Below are 25,719 nucleotides of genomic sequence, written 5' to 3'. Positions count from 1 at the left end.
CCTTTCCCTCCCCCTTTCGTGATGCTGAGGCTTGAACTTAGGGTTCTCCCCCCGCCCAGCCCCCAACACACACTGTGTCCTAGGGTTTGAACTCTGGGCCTCTGAAGTGTCTGCTCATCGTTTGGGGAGGGGGCTATGCATGGGAGGCTGGGAAGAGCTGCAGAACCATCAAGAGCTGCTTCTTCCAGAGAGACCCAGAGCTCACACGTGCAGACAGGACGCTTGCCTAGAAGGCTATGTGAGAAGCACCAGCCTGCTTGGTGAGCATCGCTGCTTCCTTGCCCACGTCTGCATCACAGGTCTAGAGCTGGGACACAGCTGGCCAGCTGCAGGGGAAGAGGCTTGGGCCAGATTCAGCTCCAGAGGGGCCTGAGGGTGGCCATGCCCTTATTCTACACACACACACACACACACACACACACACACACACACACACACACGCAAGCGCGCACACGCGCACGCGCACACATGCACGCGCACACATACACACACACACACGCCTGGAGGTACCAGGCTTGACGTGTAGCTAAGGTTAAATAGTCTTAAATACAAGGCAAAGGTTAAGCATCTATGGAGCACACACTCCACAGGTTATTTCTCATGCCAGGAATGATATTTACCACAGAGGTTTTAAATTACATGGGGAAGATCTCATGCTATGAAGTAAGACAAAGTAAGCAGAGTGCAGAACTTCATATATTGTACATGACTATGCACAGAAAAGACTGGAAGAAACGATCCCTCCCAATAATTGCAACTTGTTTGCAGGTCCATTGCCTTAAGCACTTGGCCATGACCATCTTGCTAACCACATACATGGCTAATTTCTGTTTGCGTGGGGTGGTGGTGGGTTCTGGGATTTGAACTCAGGGTATATATGCTATTCCTGAGCTTTTTTGCTCAAGGCCTCTACCGCTTGAGCCACAGCTCCACTTCTGGCTAAAAGATAAGATCTTCAGATCTCAGCTTCCTGAGTAGCTGGGATTACAGGTATGAACAAACTGCTGCCCAGCCAGGAGTGACATTTTTACCATCAGCCTGACCGATATGGATTCTGACCCTTGTGACTATAATAGTTATTCAAACACTGATTTAAAAAAAAACTATAATAGTTATTCAAACAGATATTAAAAAATCGAGGGCTGCGAAGGTAGCTCAGTGGTAGAGTGCTTGCCTCGCATGCATGAGGCCCTGGGTTCCATTCCTCAGCACCACATAAACAGAAAAAGCCCAAAGTGGCACGGTGGCTCAAATGGGAGAGTGCTAGCCTTGAGCTGAAGAGCTGAGGGGCAGCGCCCAGGCCCAGAGTTCAGGCCCCCACAACTGATTGGGGGTGGGGGAGGAAGGAGAATTGAAAGCTTCTTTCCCTTCTTAAGCCTCTTCCTAGGGGAGGTGCTGTGGCCAGCACTGGGGGGGACAGACAGTGATGTCCTTCAATGCTCTCTGAGAGCTCCCCAATCCTCTCCTAGCAGGCTACCCAGCAGGGGGCTAAGGACTCCTCATTACTAGGAAGCTTAGGGCCCAAACTGGAAGAGCTGCTGCTCCCCAGGGTACCAGTATCCCAGAAATCCTCTTCCTGTTATCTATGAATTCTGACCCTTAGGCGTGTATAGCAGTGCACCCCACTACCCTAGCTGCTGGCTTATTTCCACTACTGGGGCTTCAAACATTAGTAGCACAGTATCTAGGCTGGGCATCTATTCTTAGAGGGGACAGTGCCAACAATCAAGGAGCCAGCAGTCCTGGGCTGTGCGGGCTGCACATTCCAGGTACCCCAGGGCGCCTGGCCCCCTCAGCTCCAACCCATATTTGGCAAGGCCAGAATTCAGGCAGGCAGGAGCAAGCTTCAAACCCCAACGTGCATGACAAGAGACACCCAGACATACCCAGCTAACCCAAACACGCAGCTAGCTGTTACCCTGCCCAAATCCTCAAAAACAATCCGCAGTATGCATCTTTCTGCTCTCAGCCTGACAACTCAGGAAACAAGAGGCTACCCCTAGGGCTGAACTGCCCTAGGGAAGCAATTACAGAAAATGCACAGGAGGGGGCTGGGAAGGTGGCTCAGTGGTAGAGCGCTTGCCTTGCATGCATGAGGCCCTGGGTTCGATTCCTCAACACCACATAAGCAAAAATGAAAAAAGCCAGAAGTGGCGCTATGGCTCAAGTGGTAGAGCGCTTACCTTGAGCTGAAGAGCTGAAGGACAGTGCCCAGGCCCAGAATTCAGGCCCCACGACCGGACCCCAAAAAAAAAAGAAAAAGAAAAGAAAATGCACAGGAGGCCCCCCAAAACTAGGAGGGCAGCCTGAGGGCAATTAAAGTGTTGCAGGATGTGGGGTATGGAATCCAGAAGATTTGTGTTCAAATCCATACAATGTTCCTTACATACAGACACAGATTGTGTGGGCAAATCGTGAGAGCTTGTGGACGCTCCGTTTCCCCAGCTGGAAAATGGAAAGAATAAGATCCACCTTATAAAATTATTGGGAAGAAGAAGTTCAATTAGTGTTTAACACAGGCCTGGGGCCTGGCTCACAGTAAGCTGCCAACGAAAGTACCATTAGCCCGTGCACACATTTAACATGTTTCTGTCTCTAAGTCTTGCTATCTCTCCACCAGACATAAACCATAACTCCCTCCCAACTCGGGAGGGAGTTAGCCACAGCTGTGCTTTGTCTTGGTGGATGAAGGCAGGAAGGGAAAGGCACAGGATCAGAGACCATAGGTTGGAGCTGGTTTAGCTTAGGCTGCATCTGGAGAGGGCAGTTTGGTAGGAGGGTTCAGTGGTGTGCAGGTGTTGGGGGGGGGGTTGAGGGACCCTATCCTTGCTAGGGAAACCTGCCTGGGCACTTGGAGGACCATGAGTAATCCTTTCTGCCAACTGTGAGTCACCACCCAGCTACTTGGTGGTGAAGCCCTGGGGCAATTGGTTACAGCTTCCTCCTGGACACTTCCTGGCATGGCTGGCTTCACTTACGTCACTGTTTCAAAACCAGCATCATCAGTCATTCTCATCCTGCCTCACCTTCGAGCTGCCCTGAGCATGAAGTGAGTGGGCCCCTGTTCCGACTGGAGCCTGTTTTCCCCCAGACCACACATCTCTGCCAAGTCACGGGGGCATGAACGGGCTTGTGGCAAACTCTTTTTGAGGTGAGTTGATGAACACAGTTCAGACTTTAAGGCTGGAAAACAAAGGCCTAAACACAGCTCTTGATCCCACACCCACCTGGGACCTCAGACGGAGTCATCTGCCTGCTTTAGCCAGTTTCCCTCACAAGGATCTGGAAAACACAAACTCCAGGAACTGATCAAGAGGTACCTACTGTGCTCAAAAAACTAAACATAGGAGCCAGGCACTGGTGGCTCATACCGATAAGCCTAGCTACTCAGGAGGCTGAGAGCTGAGGATCCCTGTTCAAAGCCAGCCCAGGCAGGAAAGTCTGTGAAACTCATATCTACAATAAACCACCAGAAAACCAGAAGTGGCGCTGTAGCTCACCTTGAGCTGAAGAGCTGAGGGACAAGCACTCAGTCCCAGAGTTCAAGCCCGACTCCCAAAAACAAAACAAAAACAAAAAAATAACTAAACATAGATCTTCCCTAGAACCCGGCCATGCCACTCCTAGGCATCTACTTAGAATATCATAAGCCAGTATACTGTGAAGACACTTGCACAGCCATGTTCACTGCTGCACTATTCACAACAGCCTAGGTATGGAAACAGCCTAGATGCCCTACTAAAGATGAGTGGATCAAAAAAAATGACATTTCTATACACAATGGAATTTTACACAGCCATTAATAAGAATAATATGATGTCATTTGCAAGTTAATGGATGTACCTAGAACTAATCAAGTGAGGTAAGTCAAGCTCAGAGAGACAAATGGCGCCATGTTTTCTCTCATATGCAGAAGTTAGATCTAAAATACACTGGGACATTCTCACACATTCTCTTTGTTGTTTTTGTTTCTTTGTCTTGTTTGTTCATGTATCTGTCTTTGGGAAGGTCAGGGAGCACAGAAGTGGAAGGACAAAAGGTGAACAAATGCAGCAGAGATACTTACTAGATACCATGAACTATAAAATGAACTATACAACTTGTGGGTGGGGGAAAAGAGGAAATAAGGTAAAGGACAACACTGTCCAAAGCGAAAATATACTCTTTGCCTGACTTGTGTAACTATAACCCTTCTATACACCACCTTTATAAAAACAATGATTTTTTTTTTAAACGAGGTACAAGGCTGGGAATGTGGCTTAGTGGTAGAGTACTTGCCTAGCATGCATGAAGCCCTGAGTTCGATTCCTCAGTACCACATAAACAAAAAAGGCTGAAGTGATGCTGTGGCTCAAGTGGTAGAGTGCTAGAGCCTTGAGCAAAAGAAGCACAGTGACAGTGCCCATGTCCTGAGTTCAAGTCCCAGGACTGGTTAAAAAAAAAAAAAGGAGGTATCTACTTTGTCACTGCATAGGGATTGTGTTCAGCACTGAGCCTACGTGTACGATTCCTAGAAACATAATGAGCCAGTCACCCCGTTTCGTTTTTTTTTTTTTGGTTGGCCATGGGGCTTGAACTCAGGGCCTAAACAGTGTCCCTGAGTGTTTTCACTCAAGGATAGAGCTCTTCCCTGTGGCTCAAGTGGTAGAGTGCTAGCCTTGAGTAAAGGAAGCAAAGAGGGCTCAGGCCCTGAGCTCAAGCAACAGGACTGGCAAAAAAAAAAAAAAAAGGAAAACCCTCTAAGAGTTCTGTTCTGTTCATCTGCACTAGATAAAAGACATCCCATGGAAGCAGGAGTTTCTGGCCTGGGTCCAAAGTTCCTCTTCAAAAACCATCCTGCCAAGCTTGGCCTCAGATCCTCAACTGGCGCCACTATAAAACTTGGGCAAGAAGGGTTCAGTCTCTCGGGCACTAGAGCTGATGAAAAGAGAAAGCTTTTAAAATAAGATGTGAATTTGTCTTCTTGGCTGAAATAGGAAGGTGCTCTGTAATCCTACCTAGTGTCTAACCACATTGGATGTTTCGGCAAAACAAGAGAATCCATCTCCCTGGAACACAATGTCCTTTAAGGGATCAGTCCTTACCGATTTCCATGCTGTTCTGTGGGCATTTCCGTGTGCGTGTGTGTGTGCGTGTGTGTGTGTGTGTTCCTTCTGAACTTGTGTGTGTGTGTGTGTGTGTGTTCCTTCTGAACTTAGAGCCCTGTGCTTAATTGAGCTACTCCCCAAGCCCTTGGGTATTCTGACTTTAATAGCTATATCATCTTGAACATGGTGGGCCCAAAAGGCAGCCAGCAGTGTGAGAAGAGATACTGCTTACCAGATCTCTTATTCTAGCTTGGTTTATGGGACATATCTAATTCCTAAAGCAAATTCTTTCTTACTTGTAGCTATTGCTACCTCTGATAAGGGGCAGGGATAAGAAGATGTGGAGAATGTATGTATAATTGACTCAAAAGGAGATTCTGGGGCTGGGAAGATGGTTCAGTGGTAGAGTGCTTGCCTTGGGTTCAATTCCTCAGCACCACATAAGCAGAAAAAGCCAGAAGTGGAGCTGTGGCTCAAGTGGTAGAGCGCTAGCCTTGAGCTGAAGAGCTCAAGGGACAGCACCCAGCCCAGAGTTCAGGCCCTACAACCAGCAAAAAAAAAAAAAAAAGAGAGAGAGATTCTGGAATTTTCCTAAGTAAAATTATATATAGAAAACAGAGCCAGTGGTGGTGGTGGGGGCGGGCGGGCAGTATGGCTCAAGCCACAGAGCACCACCTACAAAACATTTCACTTACTAAGAAATACTGCCTGATTAAAAAGCTAAGAGCTGTGGATTATTTGGGAACCCGGTGCTGCTATATATTGTTGGGGTGGAAGAGAATGTAAACTGGCACTTTTCTGGCAATTAAGAAACCTTAAATAAGCCCTCTGACCAGGGCTTTGTGCCAGAAATCATCCCATTCCTTCAAGGACCTTCACGGCTGTTGCTTAAATACAAGGGGAAAAAGTCTCAACCTTTCAACATAACACTTAATTATGTTGTGCTACAGTCATTCAAATGGCTCATTTATGGCCTTAAATGTCATAAAAGCAAGCCTACCTAGGAGAAAGGGCTCTGCAGAAGGTAAGGAAAACAGGTCACAAAGCAGCCCTTTATAATAGCCTGACAATTATAACATAAAATATTAACGGTTTTATACTTGCACAAATCATGAGATGGGGCTGAGCCCTGGCACTGCCTGGGTCTCCCCAGGCATCTTCTAGGCAAGAGGAGCCCAAGAGAGCTTGGCTGTGCTGGTGCATCCCCCAAGACTTGTTAGGCCGAGGCAGGAATATCAAGAGTTTGAGGCCAGCCTGGGTTACATAGTGACAACAAAAAGATGGTGGCTACAAGCAAGGAGACCAATGGGGAATAGAAGCATCTCTAGGAGATGCCCCGGTGCCAGGGGCTTCACAAAGACCCCGGAGGAGCGGGGCTAGACGGCAGAGGACATGCTGTTTTCAAGAGTGGGACTTGTATGTAGCCTTTGTCACCTGAGGGTGACAAAGCCCTTCTGCAAACCCAGTCAAGTAGAAGAGCAACAGCGCTGGAGGACCAGCTTGGACCTGGGCCCTCACTTGAGCCAGGACACCTTTTCTCCTTTGCTTATCTTCCAGCTTTTCCACAGTAAGCGCAGATATTTGATTGAATCAGGCTAGGCTCCAAGGGGGATTGGAACATCACTAATTCAAAGTTCAGCCTTGAGCCAACCCATAGTGGCTTATGCCTATAATTTTAGCTACTCAGGAGACTGAGACCTGAGGATCACAGTTAGAAGCCAGCCTGGATTTTTGGCAGGAAAGTTTGGGAGACTTAATCACCAAAAAGCCAGAAGTGGAAAAAAAAAAAAAAGTTCAGGAACATTACCCAGGCCCTGAGCACAAGCCCCAGGACCAGCACATATACAAGAAAGTTCAGCATGAAGTATGCTGTCTTGTTTACCACATTCCCTCCTCAAGGACCATACCAGAACAGAAATCCTGCTGATCAACTAAGGGCCAGCTGCAGTGGCAATAAGACATGGTGAGTAAATATGCTGCACATTTAACCTGCAGTTCAAGCCACATCGTAGGATATTTAAGCTGCTGAACAGTAAGCACTTTATCAATACGTGTCAGCCCTTATTAACTGCCAGTTTCTAAATAAAATGGGAGCACATGCATATACCTATGTGCTTTGCTAGCACCAAAGGAGATGTGTTCTGCTTTAAAAAGCAAGATGAAGTATTAAGAACTAGGGACCTGTGCTGGGAATGTGGCTTAGTAGTAGAGTGCTAGACTAGCATGCATGAAGCCCTGGGTTCAGTTCCTCAGTACCACATAAACAGAGCTGGAAGTGGAGCTGTGGTTCAAGTGATAGAGTGCTAGAAGCTCAGGGACAGTGCCCAAACCCTGAGTTTAAGCCCCAGTACTGGCAACCCCCCCCACACACCAAAAAAAGAAAAAAAAAACCTAGGGACCATGACTTAAAAATGTTAAAGACTTAACAACATTAAAGGACAAGTCAAGGTCATCCAGAATGGTGAAGTAAGTATGAAGTTGAATCCATGCAGAATTTACTATAGTTAATGATAAGTTCACAAATGATTATCTGCTGCCTCTCTTGCCAGTCTGTATAAAATGCATAAAAATGTTGAGCACTAACCTTGAGCTGAAGAGCTGAGGGACAGCGCCATGGCCAAGAGTTCAAGCCCCATGACCAACAAAAATAAAATAAAATAAAAATTAGAATTTGCTTATCACAATATCATGTCGAACATTGCCTGGCCTGGCAAGAAGGAGGCATCCCAAACTGTCAAACCACCAACATCCTTTGACACAACAATTTCCCTTCTAGGAATTCAATCTAAAAGAAATGTATTCCAGCTGAGTGCCAGTGAGTCCTGCCTGTAATCCTAGCTACTCAGGAGGCTGAGATCTGAGGATGAGTTTGAGACCAGCCCAGACGCAAAAGTCTCCGATTACCCAGCAATAAAGCTGGAAGTGGAGCTGTGGCTAAAGTAGTAGAGAAGCACCAGCCTTGAGTGAAAAAGTGAAGGAAGAGTGGGAGAGAGCCTGAGATCAAGTCCCAATACTGGCACATGTGAACATACATGTACATGCAAAATATATTCCAACTTAGTCCAAATGTAACAAAGTTATCACTTACTATACCACTAACACCCAACTTCTATCTGCCTATTACATGCCATTTTAGCCACCAACTTAACTCAGCCAAATTGTTCCCTTTGTTCCCACTGTTTTCCAATGCAAGACTAAGACACGGTGGGTAAAAGTGAAGCAATCTGCCCAAGGTTCTATCGCCATGGCAGGAGCAGAGTCTACCCAGGCCTAGGGGCTCAGGCAGGCATCATATACATTACAGCACAGACATATTTCATAAAAATGTCAACTACTGCCAGACGCCCGTCACTCACGTCTATAATCCTAGTTACTCAGGAGGCTGAGATCTTTTTTTTTGTCAGTGTGGGGCTTGAACTCTGAGCCTGGGCGCTGTCCCTCAGCTCTTCAGCTCAAGGCGAGCGCTCTACCACTTGAGCTACAGCGCCACTTCCGGTTTTCTAGTGGTTTATTGGAGACAGGAGTCTCACGGTCTTTTCTGCCCAGGCTGGCTTTGAACCTTGATCCTCAGATCTCACCCTCCTAAGTAGCTAGGATTACAGGGGTGAGCCACCAGCGCCCAGCAGGAGGCTGAGATTTTAGAATTGTGGTTCAAAGCCAGCCTGGGCAGGAAAGTCCTTGAGACTCTTATCTCCAATTAACCACCAGAAAATGAGAAGTGGCTCTGTGGCTCAAATGGTAGAGCACTAGCTTTGAGCTGAAGAGCTCAAGGACAGCGTCCAGACCTAGAGTTCAAGCTCCACAACTGGAAAAACAAAACAAAACAAAACCTCAGCTACTGAAATTGAAGTGGTATCACAAATATTAATACATACATATTAAAACTTTTATATTATAATTACATGGTATGCAATATATTAATGTAAATGTAAAATAACATTAATCTGTAAGTATTCACATGTAGAATATTATAGAAAGCCACAGAATTGCAAAGCTGGAGCATCTGGCCAGCTCCTATCCCCATCCCCATATACTTCACGTGTTTGTAGAGAAACATAAGGCTTGAATCACGCATGGGCCTTAGAATGATGTGAGCTTTTCAAGTGCCACAGCCCTGTCTGAGACTTGCGTCACAGTGGTATTTGGGATCAAGTTAAAAACTCCTCAGACCTCCTTAAGGGAACAATAAGACCAGAAATGAATGTTTAAGAATGGAAATCAACTGTCCTTCAGCAAAATGCCTGCTAACTAGACTTTGAACTGGAGAATGAAACACACTAAGAAGGCCATGCGGCTCCCAGCACGCAAGGGAAAGCAGCGTTAGTGTATGAGTTAGTAGTTTACTTCAATATCATGGGACTTTTAAATAGTTTTGGAATTTGGGTGATTTCAAATGCTTTTGAAGTCATATAATTGGAGCTTAAAAAGAGCCCTGTTACTGTGAAAACCAGTAATTTTTAAGTGGTCTAGTTACTTTATCTTAAACTTATAGCACATGTCTTGAGGGTACCGTTAACGATAAAAGCTCAATTTATCTGGGGTTAAGACAACCAATTCACTCCATCATCTATGCAGGACAATCTTCCCTAATAAGGTGGTTCCTAATAGCTTTCTAAAAAAAAATCCAAACATTTTACAATTTTTACAGTGACTCCTCCCTACCACATCTGTAAAAGATAAAAATAGAAGACTGGCTACATAAATCATGGCTCAGATGCATGCGAACTTCACAGTCTGGAATGGTGCCTGTGACTCTAAGTTTAAAAAGCAAACTGTAGAATGGTATTTGTATGCATGACACAGACCAATTCTTAAAATTCCCGTAGGTACCCTGAAGTTTTTGTATGGAAAAGTCTGCAAGGACTTGCTTTAAACACTGAGCCTGCTTGAAAGCTCCTAGGATAGATAAGTAGTAGTGTTCAGTGGTTTCAGACCAGGCTGCAGAGATTTTAATCCAAACCCACTAGTTAATTCGCTGTGTGTCCTACAGCAAGTTAGTTTAACCTCTGTGACTTCAGTTTCCACACCTGTAAAATGAGCGTCATCATAGTGTTTTTGTTGTTATTTTGGGAGGTAGGAGAGGTAGGTCCTTGGGCTTGAACTCAGGGCACTGTCCCTAAACTTTTGTGCTCAAAGCTAGTGCTTTACCTCTTTAAACCATAGCACCATTTCTGCTTTTTTGGTAGTTAATTGTAGGTAGGAGTCTTATGAACTTTCCTGCCTGATCTGGTTTTGAACTCCAATCTCAGATCTCAGCCTCCTGAGTAGTATTAGAAGCATGAGCTACTGACACCCAGATCATATCTTCTTCAAGGGATGTTTGAAAATGAAATAAGCCAATACATAAAAAGTACTAAGAACTATACCTGTCACATAATGAAGTGCTACATATTTGTCTGCCAAAGAAATAAAGTTGTACTGGGAGGGTAGTTTAGTGGTAAAGTGCTTGCCTAGCATGCATGAAGCCCTGAGTTCGATTCCTCAGTACCACATGCACAGAAAAAGTCAGAAGTGGAGCTGTGGCTCAAGTGATAGAGTGCTAGCCTTGAACAAAAGAAGCTCAGGAACAGTGCCCTAAGCTCTAAGCTCAAGCTCCCAGACTAGCCAAAAAATAAAAACAATCAAAAGTTTATCTATTCATGTTTTTTGTTTTCATTTTTTGCCAGTCATGGGGCTTGAACTCTGGGCCTGAACGCAGTCCCTCACCTCTTTAGCTCAAGGCTAGCACTGTACCACTTGAGCCACTGCTTCACTTCCAGTTTTGAGTGGTTTATTGGAGATAAGAGTCTCAGGGGCTTTCCTGCCTGGGCTGGCTTTGAACCGAGATCCTCAGATCTCAGCCTCCGGAGTAGCTAGGATTACAGGCGTGAGCAGCCAGGCGCCAGGTGCCGGCTATTCACGGGTTATTTTTTAAATCCCAACCAGTCCTACATAAACAATGTAAGGTAGCACATATGGAGGTGGAGTGATAAAAAAAATTGCTCCCCAGGCAATTCTGAATATCAGCCAAACTTGCAATCTATAGACTCAAAGGCCAACAGCAGTAATAAAGCAGTAGGAATAGTGTTAAATCCACGGTGGGGAAAGGCAGGAGTTCTGGAAGTGAGCAGACAGACCATTCGAGTCAGGAGAACAGCAGGTCTTGGTCGGTTGTTGGGAATCCTCGCTGAAAGACTGTACAAAGAGAAGGAGGTGTGGGGCTGGCTACCTGTTCCGGCTTGCACGGGGGAGCCCACAGGTTCCTATCTCCCCCCTTGCCTGCAGCTACAAGTCAGGGCTAGTCATGCAAAGGAAGCTCAATAGAGAGCCAGCCTGAAGCCTGACACCCACGCTCAGCCCAGGGGTACAGAGCCTTCTGCCAGGCCTCATATTGTCCAAACAGAGCCCACCTCAAAGCTCCCGGGGCCTTAGGCTGGGACTTGGTGTCACTTGCCTTAGGCCACACAGTTTGGAGTGAGTTACCAAGCCTGGCCTCTTTCCTTTTCCCTTTCCAGTGGCCAGACACACACCATAGGCCTGCCCGGTTGCTGGGTTTGACAAGAATCTGATAAGGTTTTGAATAGATCTGATGAAAACTATTGCCTGATCAGTAATTCTTGCTTCTCTATTAAATGACTCCAGGGAGGTGATGTGGTCAACTTAAAAAAAAAAAAGGTAAGCCAGGAGTGATAGTAGCACACACCTATAATTTCAGCATGTGGGAGGCTGGGGCAGGAGGATCTCTAGTCTGGGCTACATAGGGAGACTGTCACAAACAAATGTACAAGGAATTTTTTCTTTTTCTGTTCGGTTGTGGGGCTTGAACTCTGGGCCTGGGCGCTGTCCCTGAGTTCTTCAGCTCAAGGCCAGCACTCTACCACTTGAGCCACAGCACCACTTCCAATTTTCGTGGTTTATTGTAGTAGAGTCTCATGGACTTTCCTGGCTGGGCTAGCTTTGAACTGTGATCCTCAGATCTCAGCCTCCTGAGCAGCTAGGATTACAGGCGTGAGCCACTGGCGCTCAGCACAAGGAATTTTTAAAAGATGTACTTGTACCACTGTATGTACTTTTTCCACAGGATGGAAGACTTTCTAAAATAAAAAATGAGGAGACCAGGTCAGAACTAAGCAAAAATAAGCCTCCTACTTGCTCAAGTGTACAACACAGGTTTCCAAGGTTTCTTGGTAACAGATAACATTCATCTTTGTGGTGTGTGTGTGTTTTGTTGGAGTGTGAACAAAGGGCATGGTACATGCCAAGCATGGACTCCACCACTGACTGCCACCTCTAGCTTCACTATGTAGCACAAGTTGGTCCTGAACTTGTAATTTTCTTGTCTCAGTCTCCTCATGCATCACCATGTCTGGCTTCTTTGCCCATCTGTGTATGTGTCTGTGCATCTGTATGTGTATGTGTGCAAGTACTGGGGTTTGAACTCAGAGCGTAAGTGCTATCCATTAACTTTTTCGCTTAAGGTGGACACTTTACCACTTGAGCCACAGCTCCATAGATTTTTGGTGGTTAACTGAAGAAAGACTCCTGGACTTTCTTGCCTGTGCTGGCCTCTAACACTGATTCTCAGATCATAGCCCTCTGAGGAGGATTGTAGGAGTGAGCCACCTTCCCCCAGCCGACAGTCTTAAATGACCCAAAGTGGAGATCCTGAGACTGAGGGGGAAGAGAAGGAAGGCCTTGGGATTACAACTCCTCAGCCTCAATCTCCAGAGTCCTGGGAGAAAACAGATCTTTCCTCCATATGATCCCTAGGGCCACTGAGGGGGAAGCAGCCCAGCCATCCCCACCCCCACCTCCTGGATGGGGGACCCCAGCTCAGATGTCAGTGGGTCAAGGGAGAGAGAAAGCTGCATTTTAGGCAGCAAGACCCCAGCACCTTAAAGCTCAGTGGGACCAGGACAGCTGCAGCCTGAGGGATCTTTAGCTGTGGGGTTTTGCATGCAGAATTTGGCAGAGGGGAGATTCGATCACATTTTTCCACTGGGAATCAGAGGTGGAGAGGCAAAAGATGAATAGATTCTGGGCCAAGAATGGTGATGTGGGTGCTACCAGGCCTAGAATCTGAACTCTCCCTTTCTATGCAAGAGGGAGGGTTCCTCCAAGAGGGAGGCCAGAGCTCTTGACCAGACGTGCTCTGCCCCCCACCTCTGTGCTGGCTACTGGTGATTACCAGAGGCCTGGAGAGGGAGCAGAAACTCAAAGCACTTGGGTCAGACGTTAACTCTTTCCAGTCTTCCTCTCACACTCTGATACCCACTGGCTTGGTACTTCACACTCAGGATGTAGAGCTGGGTTCAAGGCTCCATAAATTTACTGAATGACTATGGAGAAGTAACACAACATATTAAACCCTGAGTTTCCAAACCAGATAAATGGGGCCAATTCCACCTGCCCAGTGAGGCTTTTAGGAGGATGAAAGGAGCTTATTAAAAAGCTCAGAGTATGACTGAAAGTGCAGCAAGCACTCAATAAATGGCATTCTGGTTGTCGTTGTTAACATTTTATTAATATCAATTAGTTGCATGAGCAGTACAAAAGAGTTCATTTTGGCCTGTCCATATATACATAGTGGGTGGACATCTTTAAACTCCTTGCTTGTCAGCCCCACAGCTCAGGTTGGCCATCCATCCCTATGACTAAATGAAAGACAGGAGGCAGAAGCCCCACTTTCTGGTTCCAAGATGTTAGGAATCCTTCCACCTTTCCCAGCTTTCCCAGCGGCCTCGGCCTCTGCTTGACAACTCCAAGCCGCTGCTCACTTGGCTGTCCCTGCTTTACACTCCAGCCGTATTACATGTATGCATATTTACGTTAATGGAACCCACTCTGCTGTTTTTAATGCCAGAACTTTCCCTGCAGCCCATCCTGCTCCAATCTCCTAACTCTTCCCCAGTGTGTAGCCTGGCCACTTCCTACAGGCCATTCCAGAAACATGTGAGCAACTCCCTAAATCATTTCTTCTCATCACCACTCAATCTCCCCCCACTCCCATTTTCTTTTTTTTACTTTTCTCTCTCTCTCTGTCTCTGTCTCAAACACACACACACACTCACTCAGCTTATTTTATGTCTTTTTCACTAGCACTGAAGTGGCCTTTGAGGCTTGGGTTTCCTCCCATCTTTGTTCACTACCATATCCCCTGCACACAGTAGGACTGGCCCACTTAGTAGGTGGTCAAGGGACAGTTGGTGAATGGAGGAGTCACTATTAAAACTGTCTGTTGGCTAACCTGTATTCTCCTCTAAAGTAGGAGCTCAAAGCTAAGGAGCCATGGGCCTTGCTTACCTCTCAATATCTAGCACCAAGTGGCTGCTGGCTGAATGACCAGCTCACCTTGGCTTTTGGGTTTTTTGTACATCACTGCTTCCTACTATGAACAAAGAGTTGGACCTGACCATCCATCCCATTGCCAAAATCAGAAGACTGAGTCTCCTTCCACACAGGCTAGGATAAAAAAAATCTCCACCCAGGGAAAATGTGGTCCACCCTCAAAGAAAGTCAAAGCCCTTCCCAGATTTCCTTCCTACTTTAGACAAACAAACAAACAACAACACCCAAACCATTAGCTTCAGAACAAAAGATGGCAAGATAAAGCCCAAGCTGGTGGTTCACACCTGTAATCCTAGCTACTCAGAAGGCTGAGATCTTAGGATCATCATTCCAAGCCAGCCAGGGCTGGAAAGTCAAAGTCACTCTTATCTCCAATTAACTGCTTGAAAACTTGTTGAGCTGTGGCTTAAATGGTAAAGCTCTAGCCTTGCGCTCACAGACCCAGGCCCCCAGTTCAAGCCCCATGACAGGCACCCCTCCCAAAACAACAACAACAACAACAAACCAAACAATAGTAAGATATTCTCTCCCCAAACAAAGGACCAAGAGTCTAACAAAGACCTACAATGTCTGAGCATAAGGTCGGGGGCTGGTAAGGAGATAGCTGGGGTAGCAAATCCAAGAGACTCAGCTACTGCAGGGCCCAGAAAAGCCAACTACCCACTACAGTACCAGAATGCTGAGATGGTTCTGGAAACCCATAACAAACACAGAAACTGTGTTCCTGGTAGATCCCTAACATAGAGGAGTAGTAGGTTCAGCTACAGACGTGTATACAAATGTTCACAGAGGAGCTGTAGTGCAATGACAAGAGCACCTGCCTGGTAGCCACAGAGCTCTGGGTTCATCCCCAATACTGAAGCTGCCCTCAATGGCCCACCACTGGTGCAACTGTATCAGTCCATGATGGATAGAATATGAGAATCAACTACAATGACGTCCAATATGCCATGGAAGAAGCCAGCCCCAACAGGACATAGCATGCCACTCTTACAGGGAGTTCAAGGGGTTGTTAATCAACTTTCTGGATCTGTGTAGGTTTATGGGCATTTGAAATTGGTAGGTCATCCAGTTTAGCACTTGGACATGTTCTTGTTTTTCCAGTCCTGGGGCTTGAACTCAGGGCCTTGAGCTGTCACCTGGCTTTTTTTGTTCAACCACTTGAGCCACACCTCTGCTTGCAGTTTTTTGCTGGTTAACTGAAAATAATAATCTCAGGGACTTTCCTGCCACAGCTGACTCCAGGCTTTGATTCTCAGATCTCTAAGTAGCAAGGACCAGAGGTTTGAGCACTTTAATGTAATACGCTTTCCTAACAGTAAGTCTCTGCAGAGTTTGTTCAACCCAGGAAAGGAGCCTCAACTGATACAGGCAGGGGAGGCCCTTCGCTTCCTTCTCTTCCACCAGCCTCTAGACACTTGGCAGAGCTTTGGTTTCTGGCCCTGCTCATCATAGGCAAGACCTTCCTTCTGGCTGGGAGGTAAGGACACCTGCCTGGGTATCCTAGGAACACAGAGCCTGGTGAGAAGGTGGGAGGGAAGATGGGAGGCTTGAGACCTGCTCCCCAGACACGATCCCTGGTGACAGAGTCTTGAAAACCAGCCCTACTCTGCTGCCCTTCTGGCTCAGTTCCCCAACATTCACATGTATGGGCACCATGAAATCCCCCGGGACCATGGAGGCAGCCAACCAGGATTTAAGTCTGGCCTTCAGGCTGCTGGCCCCAGGGACTCCATTCTCCAGCCCAGGGGAAGTTAGCTCTGGCAGCTTAGCAAGGCAGCCATTAGCATACAAAGTATCCAAGGTTAGACTGGAAGCCACTCAAGGGTAAGAACTTTGTTTATGCACTGTGGTCACAGCAGTTCTACCGCAGACCCTGGCACCTACGGAAGCTAAATACAGGTTTACTGAGAGAATGAAACATAAATAAAGGGTAGAGTTACAGCATAGGCTCCACACTAAAAGGCAATTTTTAGCCTAAAGATGAAATAAACATAATCATCTTAACCTTAACTCAAGCTTAGTTGGGGTTTACTAATGAACTTTGAAGTTTTGGGGGGGGATGAGCTTTCAATCTAACCCAGAGGCTAAGGTGGATGTGCTAGGCCTTCATGAAGCAGGGACGCAACAGTGCTGGCCAGGAAATCAATGGACGTTCCACATGTCCAGTTACTGCACCAAGACCAAACAAGTTTCTTCCTCCCACCTTTCCTCTGTCTTTGCTTCTAGACCCAATCTGAAGGACTGTGACATGCACAGGGTCAGGGAAACATGCTGCTCCATTTCCTTCGTCATTTGACTCTCACTCTCCATATAGCCAAATGCTCATACTAGGACTCTTATACTGCATCCAAGTGAAGCTGGGCGCTGGTGGCTCACGCCTGTAATCCTAGCTACTCAGGAGGCTGAGATCTCAGGATCACCGTTCAAAGTCAGCCTGGGCAGGAAAGTCCCCGAGACTCTAATCTCCAATAAACCACTCAGAAAAGGAAGTGGCCATGTGACTCAAGTGGTAGAGTGCTAGCCTTGAGCTGAAGGACAGCGTCCAGGCCCAGAGTTCAAGTCCCACAACTGACAGAAAGAAAGAAAGAAAGAAAGAAAGAAAGAAAGAAAGAAAGAAAGAGAGAAAGTAAGAGAGAAAGAAAGAAAAGATAAATGCTTCTGGGAAATTTTACAACAACAACAAAAACTTAAGAGCTCACATAAGTATTGTTATTCAGGGAATCATCATTCTATCTCGGCAAGGGGGTGGTGGAACAGGGAGAGAGCATGTACCAGTGCTGAGACTTGAACTCAGGGCCTCACATTCTTGCTTAGCTTTTTCACTCAAGGCCGTCACTCTTCCACTGGAACCACACTTCCACTTCTGGCTTTTTGCTGGTTAATTGGAGATGAGTCCCTCTCAAATTTGTGTGGCCAGACTAGCTTTGAACTGAGTTTCTCAGATCTCAGTCAGAGAACTCAGCAACTACCATTCAGATCTCAGCTGGGCATAACAGCAATGGCTGGAAAAACCACACCTCTTAGGTTTCTTCTGCAAAATGGGCTCAACTTGGAAGGTTGTTATGATTCTTGCAAAGACCTATAGACATCTTATTAAGTGCTGGGCTCCAGGCACAGACCAAGAGGTAAAAGTTATGTCTGGAAGCCCTTCTTTTGAGTTCCCAAGCTGTCCAAGGTGAGCAAACAAGCCATTAAGCTGTGCCTCCGTCTCTCCATCTTTCAAACCTCTGATATCTCTCTCCATCTTTTAAACCTCTGATAGGGTTAGGGTATAGAATTTCTCAAGTACCAACTCTGAGATTAAAAGCTCAAAGTATTTAATATTTACCTTGCCTGCTTCAAAGGAAGGTTACGATAAAGCAAGCTCAGAGTTGTAGAAGGCCTTTGATGGGAAAGATGCACATACAAACAAGGCATTAATTAAAGCATTTTTTTTAGCTCAACTTCATAGACACCCATAATATTCATAACCCAGGGGCAACTGTTCCTTAGCAATATGGAAACTTGCCTGCCTGGCCACATTTAAGATTCTGTACGTGCCTGAAAGGTAACCCTTTCCACCTGGCTGGATCCAAAGTGGGAAGCCTTTGTTTGGGTAACTAGGAATGGGGAGAGGGAGATGGAAATCTGTTCTTGAAGACAAACATTTTTGTTGTGGACTTTCTTTCTTTACAATTTTAATTTATTTTTACATTGCTGGGATCAAATCCAAGACCTTACTCTATCGCTGAGCTACAAATTTGTTTTGTGTGGGTTGAACTTGGGGCTTTAACTCAAGACCTAAACACTGTCCTTTAGCTTTATTTTGCTCAAGGCTAACACTCTACCACCTGAGCTACTGCTCTACTTTTGGCATTTTTGGTGGTTAATTGTAAAGAAATAGTTTCATGGACTTTGCAATTCAGGCTGGCTTCAAACCTTGATCCTCAGATCTCAGCTTCTTGAGTAGCTAGGATTCCAGTGCCCAGCTTGTTCATTTTTTTAAGAGAGAAGTCTTTCTATGTTGCCCAGGTCACCCTGAATCCTTGGGTTTAAAAGATCCTCAACTTCTAAATTGCTAGGATTACAGACAGGTACCACCACATCCAGCTTGGGGAGTCTCAATTAATTTGTTCTCCCTTAAAATAAAGGGGGCACCCTGTTTCAGTCAGCCTGCCTTAAGAACCAGTCACCTTTGTGGAGAGAGTCAAGGTAAGCCTGCGGACTCGCCCACTGTTTCATGAACCAGCTATGTTTCTGGCCTGATTCCACCATTTTCACAACCCTAAACCCAGACACCTGAGAAAGTTGAGTTTCCTCAAAAGGTTTACAATGCCTGACGTCACCAGGAAGCGCTCCACCAACTCAACCATGAAATCGAAAACCTCATCACGGCTTTCCCCAACAACCTGGAGCCTAGAGAAGTGGCTGTGAATCTGATAGTTCCCGCTTCAGTAAGAAAGATAAAGTGCTGACATGACAACGCTCAAAAACCATAGAGGGCTCTCAGAGGCTAGTAGAATACTTGGACAATGTGGGGGGGGTTGGTGGGGGGGAGATTTGGCGGAGGTCTGGTTAGCAATAAAGCTTCCTCAGGGAGCCGGAATTGGATTTGGGGCCCTGCCCAAGTTCACATTTTTACAGGTTGGCTCAGTTGCAGTTTGTTAGCCAGCCAGTAATAAAGCCATGTGCAAGAATTGAAAGTTTATGGTGCATGGCCTCTTACGCCTCAGCTCAGCTCCCTGCAGCCAAGGGTTTAGGCAGCTTGGCCCAGCCTGGGTGTTAATTGTTTTGTCAATCTGCTGAGCTATTTGGGGGAAGATTTTTTTTTTTTTTAAAGGTTTCCACAGACTCCAGGCCCTCAATCCTCCTTAGAGAAACAAAGAAGGGCCTTTCTATCCCTAGGAACGGACACCCCCACGTTCAAGCTGTGGGCATTTGTGCTGAGAGGTGGATAAGGATTATGTTGATAGAAACATTAGAAAAAATGCTAAGTGGCCACCATTCTGAACGTTTTGAAAGCGGGTTAAACTATAGCTCCTCTCCACAGGGGGAGTTCTGCAGTGGACGTCCCCCCCCCCAAGTTACACCCCTGTTTTATCGCTTGGATTTGATTCTGTGTTGAAACCCCCAATTGTTCTCTCCGCTTAGAGGTAAAGAGCACCCTCACCGGCCAGCGGCAACTTCTCAAGTCTCATGACACACTGGTTCCCCACACCAAAGTGACCCCCCACTCTCAAGTTCTTGAACTTGAGTGAGGAAAATTAGTAACTGGCAGATCAAAAATGTGCTTTGATCTCTCCTCCCCCTTCTCTATTGCCCAAGGCCTTCTGGTTCTCCTACACTCACCCCCCCTCCCCAATTGATCTACCATCCCAGTCCCAAGACTTTGGGGAGCAGCCGTACCCCCCCATACGTGATGGCCTCAGCCCAGGTGTGCCAGGTCCTTTGTAGGGAGGAGGCAGGCAGGCGTGCGGCAGGGGGAGCAGACCCTCCGGGAAGGGCAGGGTTAAGAGTGCATTCCAGCTAGCTGCCCGGGAAGAAGGGGGCGGGGGAGGGGAGCAAAGAGAAGAGAAACAGACCGGGTCTGTCTGTCGGAGACACAAAGCACGGTTCACAAAGGGGGCCCGAGAGGGGCGAAGGGGGCTGCGCGGGGCAAGGCTCATCCCCACACCTGCGCGGGGGCTGGGGAAGGAATGCGGATCGCGCATTCCTCGGCTGGGGCCAGCCAGGGAGGGCTTTGTACGTCGGGGCTGGGTGAGGGGCTCGGCTACTCGGCACCGAGGGGTCAAAGCAAGCGTCGGCTGCGGGGGCAAAGAGGGACTGGATGTTAGGGGGGCGTCTCTCTGCCCAGCCGGGTCCGACAGCCACGCATGCACGCGCACGCACGCACACACACACACCCTCAGCCCCCCCTTCCCCCCCCCTTACACGCCTTCTGCACCTCCCCGGGATCTGAGACTCCGAAAGTGCCCTGTCCCGGCCCGGACACCCCTGGCGCGGGCCGCGTGCGGTCCCGTGCGCGGCGGTTCCACGCAGGCTGTCTCTGGCAGGGTCTTACCTGGCCCCAGCGCCCGGCCCGGCTCCAGTTCGGTGCTGGCCGCCTCCAAGGTCACTTCAGCCTCCCCGGTGCTCCGCGGGCACGGCTCGGAGGCTGCGCACCGAGGCCAGCAAACCTGTGCCTTGAGGGTTAAAAATAAAGAGGGGGGAGTCCGGGTCAGCGCTGTGCCCCATCTCGGGGAGACCCCCCCACACACACCGGAACTCTGGGGACTACCCAGACCCGCCTGGAGCCCGGCCCCGCGCGGGCCCTCGACGCCCCGGCGGCGTGCGGACCCCGCCCGCCCTCCAGGGAGCGGTCCCCGCTAGGGCGCGGGCCAGGCACCGGGGTACCTGGAGGAGGAGGAGGAGGAGGGGCCCGAGGCGCTCTCGGAGGAGCCCCATGGTTGCGGGGAGCGCGCGCGCGAGGGAGAGCGAGGTGAGAGCGCGGCGACGACCACCCAACTCCGCGGCGCTCTGCTCCGAGCCGCGCCGCTCGCCCGCGGGAGGGGAGGGGGGGGCCAGGTGAGCGCAGGTGGGCGCTGATTGGCCCAGCGTCACGAGGCCCCGCCCCCTGGCAGGTGGGGCCGCGACGGGCGCGCCTGGGGCCCTCGGTGAGCCCCCATCCGCCTTCCCCGGTGGGCGTTCGCGGGCGCTGGGGCAGCGCTGGAGTTGTTCCCAGCTGGAACTCGGAGGGTCTCGAAGGTTGGGGATTCAAAGGAGAGAGAGAAAAAAATCACTCCATTCCTCAGCGGGAGACAAAGATTTCTTTGCTTTGCGGTGACAGCGGGGGGGGGGGGGAGAGAGACAGATCTGAGTCGGACCGAAAGCAGAGATTCCCTTTGAGCCAGGCTGGAATCGGGGGGTGTGTCTCCCCCCAACACCCGCTACTCCGGGGTCTGCCCACCGTCCACGCGCTCCCGCCCCAGGACTAGGGTTTAAAACCGGCGGGAGGGGGGATGTCTCGGGGGAGGGGGGGCGCATTGGACCTTGCGGGAGAATCCTCGAGTCCGCCTGGCAGCGGACCCAGTGCCAGGCCAGCAGAGAAGGCCGGGGCTGGGCGCGAGGTAGGGGGATGCTGAGTCGCCGTTAGCCCTGTAGTTTCTAGCAAATTCCTCTCTCCCCCACCCCAACTCCCCCAATATATAACGCTTCCTCGCCAGGCATTGGTGGCTATTGGGACTCACACCTGGAACCCTAGCTTGTCAAGAAGCTGAGATCGGCGGATCACGGTTTGAAACCAGTCCCCCCGCACCCTCCCCGCAGAAAAAATCGGTGAGACTCTTCAATTAACCAGAAAACAAAAAACAAAACAAGTGGAGCTACAGCTCAAGGGTTAGAGTGCTCTAGCTTTGAGCAAAAAGAAAACCTCATAGTGCCAGGCCAAGAGTTCAAGCCCTAGTACCAGAGATAACGTATCATCGTTATGTAAAATGCAAACAAGACCAACTTAAACGCAGCTTTTATTCACGTAGAATACCTTATATAATCTACATTAAAAAGTTACATTCTTCATCGACAGTTCCCCTACACCCTTCCTGCGAGGTAAACCCCAGATCCTGGGGCTCCTTCCTCCTCCCACTGCGTTAAACGTGAAGGGCTTTTCTTCTTGGCGGCACACGTGGGCCCAGAACAGAGAAACTGCCCTAAGACTCAGTCACTCCACCTTCTCCCCATCGAGCTGAGATTTCCAGCCCAGGGCCACATTTCTTGTACCTGAGCTCCCTGGAGAATCCCAGGATACTGCCGCTTTGTTCTTCCCCCTCTTTCTTCCCAGCTCAGATATAGGGGGTTTGTGCCTTTGCCTACCTGTTCTCACAACTAACGTGCTGTGCTAGGGGGCATGGGTGGGGACAATCTTGGGCTCTGAGTTATCTATCACCGCCCGGGGCCCAATCTGGGGACCATTCTCCATCTGTTAATGGAGCTATGAGGCCACTGCTCTTTCAAGAATTTGGAGCAAAATGAACTCACACACGAAAAGCACTAAACTCAGTACCTGACATCTAGAGCACGGTCCGATGTGGCTTGGTGTTGCCGCTCTAGGATCTGGCTCATTTGGCCGGCGGGTTCTCTCCAGCCTGAGCCACCCCTCCTTCCTCCACTGAGAAAATGAGAAGCCTTCAATTTCACAGCGGAGGGTAAAGCGAGCAATTGGCAGCTGGTGTCCGGGGAGCGCTGCGCGATCAGGACCACCGGTGGGTCGCCTGCGGGTCCTGCGGAGGTGGAGGGGGGCTCTGTCCATACCCTGGGGGGGGGCGCAATGGCGCACGCCCAGGCGGAACGTGGAGGCGACCCGCCCCCCCCTCACGCCCTCCCGGAGCCAGACAAAGCCATTAAACACAAACGAGCCTCGGGATGCAGACCCTAATTAAGTAAACACCCGGCTGGAGAGCTGTGCCGGGCGCTCATTTCCGCCATCTTCCCGGGCACTCAGCATTCCGGGCAGGGGGCCGAGAGACCAGGCCGGGAATTGACAGTCAGCGCCTCTGCCCGCCGCTGCACCGCCTCGCTGTCCTGTCCCGAGCTGCCCCTCGGCTGCGGTTCAGTCACTCATTTCACTCCATGGATTTGAGTTACAGTTCCCGACTGCCTGCTACCTGCCAAGCACTGGAGGAGATTGAGTGGCAAACCCGACACAAGAAAGTCCTGGCACCCGGGCTGGGAAGGTAGCTCAGTGGTAGAGCGCTTGCCTTGCATGCCAGAGGCCCTGGGTTCGATTCCTCAGCACCACATAAGCAAAAAAAAGCTGGAAGTGGCACTGTGGCTCAAGTGGTCTAGCCTTAAGCTGAAGAGCTGAGGGACAGCGCCCAGGCCCAGAGTTCAGGCCCCACGACTGGACCCCCCCCAAAAAAAGAAAGTAAGTCCTGGCACCCTTTGATTTTCCAGCCCAGAGGAAAAAAAAATGGGTAATTGGTGTGATCATGACAGTGCTGGGTAGACCAAAGATAGAACCGGAAGTGCAGGTGGATGGACAGAAGGTAGAGTTGGAGGGCCTGGGAATGTGGCTTAGTGGTAGAGAGCTTGCCTAGCATGCATGAAAAGCCCTGGGTTCAATTCCTCAGTACCACAGAAACAAAAGGAAAAAAGCCGCAAGTGGTGCTGTGACTCAAGTGATAGAGTGCTAGCCTTGAGCAAAAGAAGCTCAGGAACAGTGCCAGGCCCTGAGTTCAAGTCCTAGGACTGTTTAAAATAAAAATTTTTTAAAAAGTAGGGTTGGAAAGCAGATAAAGGGGTGTGAAGGCACCAAACCCCAGCAATGGCAGAAAGGTGTTGCTCCTTTGAGGTGTTGCTGGACGTCCAAGGGTGGGGACACAGGATGCTGAAGGGTGGGGGGAGTGTGGGTCCCCTCCCCAGTGCAGCAGTGCTCAGCACAGAGCAGGGAGATTGAGGGAAAAATAGCCAGCAATCTGCCTTCCCACCCTGGGTCCACGGTGCAAGCTGCATCCATCAGACCTCCAAAGAGCTCCGGGGAGAAAACAAATCCCAGGTGGCAGGGTCTCTAGGAGTCATTCTGTATAGGTAACTGTCACAGAATTAGTCCAACCTCCCTTTCTCCTCTCCTCCCCCACTTCCGCCTCCTCTTTTCTCATTCTCAAACCTTTTCTTCCTCTCTTCTTATCTCGATGCTGGGAACTGAACCTAGAGCTCTACCACTGAGCTACACCCACCATTCCCAGCAGAGAGCAAACACAAAATCCCACAGGCCTCATAAAGAAGACAGTGGACATTGCACCAAAGATCCCAAGGAAGTAATAGAACAAGCTACAACTAGGATGTGAAGAGAACCAGAATGCCTGGAGGCTGTAGATTACAAGGAACAGAAAAAAAAATGTTAATGGGACTGGAGTAGAAGAGCAAGTAGGAAATGAGTCAGAGATTTGGGGAATGTGGAGAGCACTGTACAGAGCCGGTCACCACTGTCAGACTTTGGCCTGTACTCTGGGTGGGTGGGAGGGAGGAAGCCTCTGCTGGCTTTGAGTGGGAAGTGGTGGTAAGGAAACTTCTGGGGACCAGGGCAGAAGCTGGGAGGTCCTTGGAGTCCATTGCAGGCATCCAGGAAAATAACAGTTGGAATGATTTGGGTTTGGTTGGTCATTGTGGAGAGATCAGATTAAAAAGTAGACAGCATCTGAGCATTGATGGCTCAGGGCTGTAATCCCAGCTCCTCAGGAGGCTGAGATCAGAGGATCATGGTTCAAAGCTAGCCTGGGCAGGAAAGTCCATGAGACTCTTTAGTTCTTATTAACCACCAAAAATGGAAGTGGAGCTGTGGCTTAAGTGGTTGAACACCAGCCTTGAGCTGAAAAAGCGAAGGGACAGCACCCAGGCTATGACCTTGACTTGAAGCCTGAGGAAAGAAAGAGAGATGGAGAAAGGGAGGGAGAGAGAGAAAGGGAGGGGGGGGAGAGTAAGTGTGGAGGAACACTTGTGCCCTGCTGGTGGGAATGTAAAATGGTGCAGCTACGATGGAAGAGAGAATGAGCATTACAAACATTTAAAATAGAACCACCACACATAGTAGACTTGTATGCAGCTACCACACTGCGAACATAAATATGGATTTTGTGTCAATTAAAAAGAAAAATAGGGCTGGGAAGGTGGCTTAGTGGTAGAGTGCTTGCCTCATGTGTATAAAGCCCTGGGTTCAATTCCTCAGTACCACATAAACAGAAAAAGCCAAAAATGGTGCTGTGGCTCAAGTGGTAGAAAGCTAGCCTTGAGCTGAAGAGCTCAGGGACAGTGCCCAGACCCTAAGTTCAAGCCCCAGGACTGGCAAAAAAGAAGAGAGAAAGAAAGAAAGAAAAAGAAAGAAAGAGAAAGAAAGAAAGTCTGGCTCCAGTAGAGCATGCCTATAATCCTAGCTACTCAGGAGGCTGAGATCTGAGGATCACAGTTCAAAGCCAGCCCGGGGCAGAGAAGTCCATGAGACTCTTTTATCTCCAATAAACCACTAGAAAACCAGAAGTGGTGTTGTGGCTCAAGCGGTAGAGCGCTCACCTTGAGCTGAAGAGCACAAGGAACAAGAATAGCACCCAAGCCCAGAGTTCAAGCCCCAAGACAAAAAAACAAAAAACTATGCTAGACAGGAAAATCTGTAGAACTCTTATCTCCAATTAACCACCAAAAATGCTGGAAGTGGAGCTGTGGCCACAGCACCATTTCCTGTGGCTCAAGTGGTAAAGTACTAGAACTGAGTAAAAAAAGCTCAAGGACAATACTCAGGCACTGAGTTCAAGCCCTATGACCAGCACACAAAAAATGAAAAAGAAAACAATAGAAA

The 25,719-nt window shown here is 48.7% G+C and overlaps 1 protein-coding gene across 1 annotated transcript in view; it reads right to left on the bottom strand.

Annotated features, from left to right (window-relative positions):
- The window catches only part of Cdh3 (cadherin 3, type 1, P-cadherin (placental)), a 41,591-nt gene extending 20,726 nt beyond the window's left edge, over positions 1–20,865 (bottom strand). The window contains exons 1-2 of the mRNA XM_013012669.1: positions 20,790–20,865; positions 20,458–20,578 (exon numbers count right to left, since the gene is read on the bottom strand). Of these exons, the coding sequence (XP_012868123.1) occupies positions 20,458–20,578; positions 20,790–20,840 (172 nt within the window). The 5' untranslated portion in view covers positions 20,841–20,865. The remainder of the gene's footprint in view (positions 1–20,457; positions 20,579–20,789) is intronic.
- Positions 20,866–25,719: the final 4,854 nt, after the last annotated feature.

Source organism: Dipodomys ordii, unplaced genomic scaffold, assembly GCF_000151885.1.
Source record: "Dipodomys ordii isolate 6190 unplaced genomic scaffold, Dord_2.0 Scaffold18, whole genome shotgun sequence".
In the NCBI taxonomy this organism is placed as follows: Eukaryota; Metazoa; Chordata; class Mammalia; order Rodentia; family Heteromyidae; genus Dipodomys; species Dipodomys ordii.
Note: the sequence above shows the minus strand (reverse complement) of the source record. Positions and strands in the feature narration are given on the sequence as shown.